Source organism: Notechis scutatus, chromosome 3 (assembly GCF_049901735.1).
Source record: "Notechis scutatus isolate UNSWTSFEM ecotype Mainland chromosome 3, rNotScu1.2, whole genome shotgun sequence".
NCBI lineage: Eukaryota > Metazoa > Chordata > Lepidosauria > Squamata > Elapidae > Notechis > Notechis scutatus.
The window spans coordinates 105370031-105378689 of record NC_142011.1 but is presented as its reverse complement, the minus strand read 5'-3'; the positions used below and the strand labels follow the sequence as shown (position 1 = coordinate 105378689).

The 8659-nt window shown below is 34.7% G+C and overlaps 1 protein-coding gene, 1 long non-coding RNA gene and 1 pseudogene across 2 annotated transcripts in view; 2 read left to right on the top strand and 1 right to left on the bottom strand.

The window, feature by feature from the left end:
* Nucleotides 1-3599: 3599 nt before the first annotated feature.
* Nucleotides 3600-8659, bottom strand: part of LOC148131319 (uncharacterized) — a 26103-nt gene continuing 21043 nt past the window's right edge. Inside the window, exons 2-4 of the long non-coding RNA XR_015748723.1 lie at nt 7861-8000; nt 6229-6382; nt 3600-4583 (exon numbers count right to left, since the gene is read on the bottom strand). This is a non-coding gene — a long non-coding RNA (uncharacterized LOC148131319). The remainder of the gene's footprint in view (nt 4584-6228; nt 6383-7860; nt 8001-8659) is intronic.
* On the top strand, nt 4214-8112 carry FAM20B (FAM20B glycosaminoglycan xylosylkinase). The gene is made up of 4 exons (XM_087960887.1): nt 4214-4590; nt 5153-5239; nt 6315-6424; nt 7770-8112. Exons 1-4 carry the CDS (start codon nt 4214-4216, stop codon nt 8054-8056), a joined length of 861 nt encoding a protein of 286 aa, XP_087817013.1. The 3' UTR covers nt 8057-8112.
* Nucleotides 5341-5440, top strand: LOC148131320 (U6 spliceosomal RNA; annotated as a pseudogene).

Here is an 8659-nt window from a genome sequence, read left to right as displayed (position 1 = left end):
AACAAAGTATTAAGGACCCCACCTATAGATAGGGAATGAATCTTTACCACATTGAATGCAAGGAGGGCTCCACGCGTTGCTGCAATATATTCCGTGGGAAACCGAAGGTATTCTTTGCTCTTTTCCTCTGGGGTGATTTTTTTTCTTTTATTTTCGTTTTCAAAATTGAATATGCAGGAGAAGCAGATAAGAGGAAGTACAGCCCAGGCATGCCTTGCATTGTCCCGGATAGATCGATAATTGTATCAGTTATCTAGGGTACCTAGAAATCTCCCTTTGGTGCTTAAAAGGTGGAAGTCTGCCTTTGTCCAAACATCTGATCTCAGGTGGAGAGGCCCCTGGAGATCTTGAGAGCTTGAAGCCAGATTCTGACACTTATACCTGTGTATAAGATACAGAACTACTATGGTAATTATAATCCTGAATAGAATTACGTGGGGAAAAAATAAGATGCGGAAATTTTGAGTGGTCATGGTAAATACAATTTTAAATTTATCAAATTACTGCTATAAGTTTGTATGGGGCTGTATTGTGTAATATTTTGAATGTAATAAGCAATGTTATTCATGCATTCTAGCCCAATCTGCTTGGCATAGGGTGTGATGGTGATTTATGCATTGCAAAATCAACCAGTTCCTTGAAACAATTTGCTTTTATTTGAGAGCAAGTTAATGTTTTGTCATAAAATTCTGCAATGTTACAAAAATTAAATAAATTTAATAATAAGTTTATTGAATTTAACACATTTAATTTTTAATTTAAATGGTAGCAAATACTTTTGGCTCCCTTGATAGATATGTAATAATTTCTGATCTGATGTAGTTATGTACTTTGTAATTGGAAAATTAATCTTTTGGTCTAAAGTGAATATATTTGGAAGAAATTCTGAATCCACTATATGGATTTTTAATCATAGCTATTTCTCGATTTTCACTTTTGTCTCTCAGTTTTTAGTTCTAGTTCTCTATCCCTCTTTATCTCTTGATATCTGCAGCATGAAATGATTGCAACAGTAATTGGTTAAAATCCTGATATTTTTCAGCAGGGTCCATTCAGACATTAACTGATCAATATCAAGTGTACAGTAATAGATTTTTTAAGAAGTTTTATATACAAGTGTATGTTTTTTTTTACCAAGTGGGCAGTTATTTTATCTCATCATTATGGAAATACACAAATAAGTTGCTTTGAGTGTATATGGTAGAGAAGTGAATTAATAGTGCTGAGGCACTATAAATAATCATAAGCCGGATCAGTGTTTCTTTTCAAGGGGGAATTGTTATTAGTTAGGTTAAGAAAAATTTGAACAGGGTTTATATGGGTTTGTAAAGAAAAAAATAGCTGCATGATTTGGTGAAATAAAGGCTGTATTGCTGATCGAGCAAGAAAATAACCTTTTTTTATCTCTATGAAAACAGCCATAGGCTGGAACGTTTTTGGAGATAATTTTTTTTTTCCTTTTCAGGCAGATTGGACAGTTTTAAAATGTTATGCTTGTCTGTAGGTTACCATTCTTAAATACTGAGATGTGAAAAGTAGCTAAAGCTGTAGTATTTTATTACATAGCTTTAGAATTTTTTAATGAAAGTATGTGCAATGTTATATTCAGACCTCTTAAAACTGATATCCCCCCCCCCCACATCAAATAATGTATCCTAAATATTTGTACCAATTTGTTTTTGGGGAACAAACATACTAATTCTAATTACAGTCATTTGCATGAATGATTTCATCATTCAGATTTTCTATAATACCTTCTAGAATGACATTCCCTTAATTAAAACTTTGGAATTTACATACTGTTTGTGGGTTTCCTAAATCTTTCATAAGTTCAGTTTCATATAAAAAGTATTATCATATAATACTTTTTTATTCATGATCACTATATCTCACATACCTATTTCTTTCTCAACCATTCATAGCATTCCTCAATAATCAAATATCATACATGCCATACTACTGGCTTAATCAGAAATAAATCTCATACAGTTTTTCAGTGTATAGTACATATATATGCACACACACACACATATTTATATGTATACACACACACCTCTACACCCATTCCTGCTTGGTTCATAACAGTCACATTGGAGAATACAACCATTATGGTTGATGGTTTAACTGATAGATAATCAGTGTTAAGAGATTCAGCAGTAGTTCTTAATGTCTTGGAAAAACTGAATGTAAAGTACATTATTGTGTTGCTGTAGTTTAATATGAATAATAAATGCATGTCTTAAGCCATTAACATCCAAGGGAGGATGTAGCAAGCATAAGATAGATACCATCTGTCTGTCATTTTCCATTTCTGTGGTCTTCACAGTCTGTCAGACACAACATGTTTCAAAGGTGTTTTTTTTCTCATTTCTTCCCAATACCATTTTAATTACATTAGTTCTACTGTGTTAGTCTACCTATTACTAAAAAAGCAGCCAATTTTGCTTGTAATTTTCTGAACATTCTTATAAACTGAAAGTTTACAGGAAGGAACAGGGATTTTGTTTTTGGAATTTACATCTAGATTTCAGGTCACAAAATTTACTGTTATTAGAACCTGCCAGCATTTACCTGCTAGTAAATTATCAGGAAATTAAAATCTTGCAAACTGAGGCCAGTGCTATACAATTTTTAAAATTATGCATTATATTCTATTAACTTAGGATACAGCTTTTGTTCAATATTATAAAATATTAGAAGAAGGAATTGCTTCTTTTTCAAACTTTGGAGTTTGTACAGTACTAGCACAGTTTTTTTCTCCAGTCTAGGAAAGAACTGGTTACATTGCTCCTTTAGTTGTAGAATGCATATCTCTTCCATTATAATTCTAGCAAGTGAAAAAATATCTAATAAAATGTGCAGAATTAAACATGTTTTACTATGATGAGATTCTAGTAGGAGAAATACTGTTAAATTAGAATTGTAGAAGAAATGCATTATAAAACATTCTCAGGAGCTCATGGAGAATAGTATATTACTCCATTAAAACAAATACTCTGAGTATTTTGCAGGTTGCTGCAGGGAGTATGTTTTACCATTTGCTTTCAACTACTGTTCTGTATAAAATCTGTTATAAATGTAATGTTTTTAATGTACATGGTATTTTACAGAATACCTGATCAGGTCTATTCCTGAAAATTGCTGACAGCCATTAAAAACTGCTCTGAGCTGATTAGAGAAGGTGCAGAATATAAATGGAATTCAATAAATAAAAGATGCTATATGGGACATGCAATTTAAAATTGTAATGACTATTGGGAGAATGGAGGATATAGAGATGATAAATGAGAATATGTATAACTTCATTTACTATGAATCAAACCATATTTGAAAGTGTTGAAAGGGAAAACACAAAAAATGTGAATGGAGCAATTCCAGGTAATAGAAACAAACAATATTCTTGCACAAACTATCTGGTATATAATTATCACATTCTTAAAAAAGATTGTCATTGAGTTCACACATTGCATTAAATCTTGGTTTGAGTAACCATGGTTTGTTTCTATAGAAAAAAGTTAGAACTATTGCCTGACAGTGCTAACCTTGGAGCATGAAAAACTCATGCTGAGGTATTTGAACCTTCAGAAAGTACAAATAATCCATTCCAATGTATCTTAATGTAGTAGTTAATTCAAGTGTTTTATACTGCCATGAATATCTCCAAAGTAAGGTGGTTAATCTACATCATGAGCTGGCACAAGACTGGTATTTTAAATATGCTTTATATAGCTCTCTGCCTAGTTGGAAACAAAATAATAGCCTTCCTATGTTCCGAGAAAAGTGGAAACAAATGGTATCTTTATAAAAATCAGGGTTAAAGTCAGTCAGCTGTATATATTTAGTGTTACACATTCATTTTCTGAAAATCCGTCGGGGGAGGAACTACTTTTCAATAAGTCCTGATTTGAAAAGTATCTGTCTTAGAATTAGGCTAACTTATGGGTAACCCCATTGAAATAAATTGTTTTTAAGTAAATTGTAACATATAAAATCAGCAACTTCTGTTCAAGAGACACCTGCTGAATTTACTAATGGTACAAAATTGAATTGTACTTTAATTACAGGAGTACCAGAAGATGTATTTGCAACAGTGGATCATTTGGATTGAAGATAATGAATAAAATTAATCAGGAACTGCACTGCTTATCATCTTGTTTTGTGAGAGATTTCCTGTAGCTTTTAATAAGTCACCAGAAAAGGACTACTAATCATCATGAAGTTGAAGCAACGTGTGGTTCTTCTGGCAATTCTACTCGTCATCTTTATTTTCACAAAGGTTTTCCTCATAGACAACTTGGATACATCAGCAGCCAACCGTGAGGACCAACGCGCCTTCCATCGCATGATGACAAGCCTACGGATTGAATTAGACCCACGACTTGATCACACACTGCAGTCTCCTTGGGAGATTGCAGCTCAGTGGGTGGTGCCACGTGAAGTGTACCCGGAGGAAACGCCAGAATTGGGGGCGGTGATGCATGCTATGGCTACCAAGAAGATCATCAAAGCAGATGTGGGCTATAAGGGCACCCAGTTGAAAGCACTACTTGTGCTGGAAGGTGGACAGAAAGTAGTCTTCAAACCTAAGAGGTAAAGTGCTTCTTCAGTGACAGATAATATAATGTGTACTATTTTTGTTATCTGCTTAATGGCTAATAACAGCTTAATGGCGGAATTTGAACAAAGTTGTAGTTTGTGCATAAGTCATAAAGTTTGCACTCACACTTTTCATCAAATCATAAAACAAAAATTGCAGATTCACACAATACACTAATAAATTATAGTATGCCTTAGACGTAATTTGCATTAGGTTTTTCCAAACAGGAGTGCCTGGTCATCGTTCCCTAATAGAAGGGATATGTAGTTAAGATCAGGATAATTAATAGATGTTTGCTGAACACCCATACCATTCCTTCTAAGTAAGAAACATGCCTGTGCTTCTGGTATGGAAGTGTTTCTGATATATTTCCTTTTATATATGGCAGTACAACTAATTGCTAGAAGACTTGGCACTGAGAAAAGTTCTTCAGAGTTACCTTTTTTCTCATTGCTACATTGGGATGAAAAAGAGTGTTTGTTTACTGGAGATTCTTCTTTAATCTGAAATAAAATCCATTTGTCATTTAATCACTTATCTTTTCATAATTTTTAGATATCCCAGAGAGTATGTAATAGAAGGAGAGCCATATGCTGGCTATGACAGACATAATGCAGAAGTGGCAGCCTTCCATCTAGACAGGTAAAATTTTGATACTTTGATACAATTTACCTTGCTTACTCATTCAATTTATACCTCACCTTTCTATCCAAAGGGTATTTAAAGTGGCCACGAAATAAAATGTGCTCACTTTGGCAGCACATAGCCAAATTGGCACAGGGAAGATTAGCATGTCCCTGTGCAAGGATAATACACTAACAATAACAGACAAAACATAAAGAATTAAACTTTTATAAAATCAGTTAATATAAACTAAACCAATTTAAACTTAAAAAGGCCTACCTAAAAAGAAAAGGCGATTCTTCTGCTGAAATAGGGGGTAGAATGTAATTTCAAGAGAGTAAATTCCATGGGAAAAGGCCCAATCCTTTGAGTTCAGGGCCAACTCAAATAGTGAGAGAATCTTTAGGGGGACAATGCTCAGCAGGTTTATTTCAAGATAATCCCTTAACAGTTAATGCCTAAATTCTTAAATTGAGCTCACCAAAAGTTGGCAAACAGTACAAATTATCAGTAGAGTACAGATTAGCAGTCTGACATATTCTTCACCAATGAATTTAAATTTAAATCAAGTCCAATATTTATTATGGTCAGCCTTATGAAAATCTCTGGTGTTTCAATTCAAGAACTATTGGTCCTTCAATATTGTTACATTTTCCATATATTTCAGAAGCAGGTGAGCTGCTACCACTTTGATGATTTACAACAATTAATAAACAGACAGCCTAAACACAATCCAAGCCTAAAAGGTTGCATGTCTGGCAGATCCTTTTTTATGAGCCAAGTACACCCAGAAGTCTGGCACATGAATAAGATCACAGTCCAAAGAAGTCAAAAATTTGTATTGACCTCAATTTCTAATTCAGTAAATTTATAGAACCCAAAAGAGAGGAATAAAAATTATTATAAGTTGCAGTTCAAAATAAAACAAAAACATAGATATTACTAAGAAGTTATATTTAAAATTACTTTTAACATTTCAGGAATGTTAAACCTTTGAGGATACTTACTGGATGATTCCTACAGACTTCATAGCTATACTCTATTGTGTTATATGAATTCATATCTTGTTTCATTTTCTTTCTCGTTCAAACAGAATCTTAGGCTTCCGGCGGGCCCCGCTCGTGGTTGGTAGATTCGTGAACCTCCGCACAGAGATCAAGCCTGTTGCCACAGAACAATTGCTTAGTACTTTCATGACTTTAGGTAGGTTAAAAAAACAAATTCTGCAGGCCCAGTCTCTTACAACATTCCTAGATCCTTGGGAAAATACAATTTGAAGAACGCTCGCTAGAGATCATACTCTTAACTCAATAGTTCCCTCTGTCATATGTACAGATTATCTCCTTTTTTCAGTATTAATAATGATACAGAATCTGTACCAATATTAGAGCTAGTAATGATATTTTACACTAAATGATTCACACATTTAGATTGCAAATTCCAATTTGAGACTAACATCAGTCTTGACAGAACACCACATGCCCCTTAGCCCTGGTAAGGACAATGTGAAAATACACTTCTCATCTCAAAAGTGGAAAATCACAAGTAAATCAGGACACACAGATTACTTTGATTCCTGAATAAAACTTCCATTGAGGTTGAGTATTTGACATGTTAATACTTCCTCTGATATTTGTATCAGAGTATATTATACAAGCAGTCCTTGACATGTCCGTTTGTTTAACAACTGAAAAACATTGACCTATGACCAAGCACAATGGCCCTTGCATTAATAACCATCACAAGGTTCTCACGGTCACATGATCCCTCGCTTAACGAGTCAGGTGCTTGGAAACTCTCTCACATTTTTGACATTTGCATCATACTGGGGACAAGTGATTGCCATTTGCAACTTTCCCAGCCAGCTTCCAACAAGCAAAGTTCATGGGGAAACTGGCAAGGAAAGCCGTAAGTTGTAGTCCCATCTTGCTTAATGGCCATCGTGATTTGTTTAATGACTGTAGCAAAAAAGATTGTAAAATAATGTGCGGTCACATGATGCCTCACTTAATGACAAATTTTCTAGTCCCTTTTGTTGTAAGTTGAAGACTACTTGCAATTAGCCTTTGCTCAATTATTTCAACAGTAAGAGAAGACTGTTTAAATTTTGACATGACTGCTTTTGAATATGAAAATATACCATTTTTTGGAATCTGGCCGAACGCCACAGCAGATAATTTTTCTGAAATATGCATATCTCAGTTAAATACATGCTGTTGCATTTGGCCAGATTTTTAGTTATCAGCATTGAAAGGTGCCTCCTTGTTTACTTGAAGCCTGTTTCCAAACTAGTGAAAGAACTGGGGACTGCAAGATAAAATTACCGTACAATCCAACTCTCTTTAGAAATAAACAACCCTCATCGATTAAACATTACTTTCAGAGAGGCAACAACAGATGATGAAAATCATCAAATCAGCCCTTTTTAGAACTGATGGTTTCTTAACTAGTCCAAGTTCTTAGAAACTAGAAGCGTTAAATAAGTAGCATCAGGATTTAATTTAGGCCTAAGTTAGCTGCTTTGTTCTAATGTTCGCTTGCTTTCCAGGTAATAATACTTGTTTCTATGGGAAGTGCTATTACTGCCGGGAAACAGAACCGGCCTGTGCTGAAGGAGATTCCATGGAAGGATCACTTACTCTTTGGCTGCCGGATGCATGGCCTCTTCAGAAACACCGGCATCCATGGGGCAGGACCTACCGGGAGGGCAAGTTAGCCAGGTATGAAGTTCACGGCAGTCACCTCTTTGCTGTTTCAGTTGGTCAATCCAGAGAATGGACTACAATTATAGAGGCAAAAGGAGGTACTCTTATCAACCTTAAATTGCTGGACTGATCATATATGTTGTACCTAGCTAATCGTTAAAAATCAGTTCCTTTTATACGGAAGAACGAAGTCACACTGAGAAACTAGGAGACAAAAGATTTCAAAGATGAATGAGAAATGAAGTTTTTTTTTGTTGTGGTGGGGGGGGGGGGGGGGGGGGTGTGTGGGGGGGGGTTTTGGGGTGTTTGTTTGGGGTTGTAGGGGTGGTTGGGGGGTTGGGGGGGGGTTGGTTGGGGTTGGGGGGGGGGGGGGGGGGGGGGGTTGTTGTTTGTGTTGTTTGTTGTGTTTTTGTTTTTTGTTTTTGGAGAAAAGTGGTGTGTGGGGTGGTGTGTTGGGGGAGTTTGTATGTTGGGTTTTGGTGTTTTGTTTTTTTTTTTTTTTTTTAATTTTTTTTTTTTTTTTTTTTTTTTTTTTTTTTTGTTTTTTTTTTTTTTTTTTTTTTTTAGTTTTTTTGTTGGGAATGGAAGGGGAGGTGGGGGTAGGGATTGGTTGAGGTATTTTGTATAGTTTTTTGTGAGGAGTTGTTGGTGTTTTTTTTTTTTTTTATAATTTTTTTGTTTTTTTTTTTGTTTTATTTTTTTTTTTTTTTTTTTTTTTTTTTTTTTTTTTTTT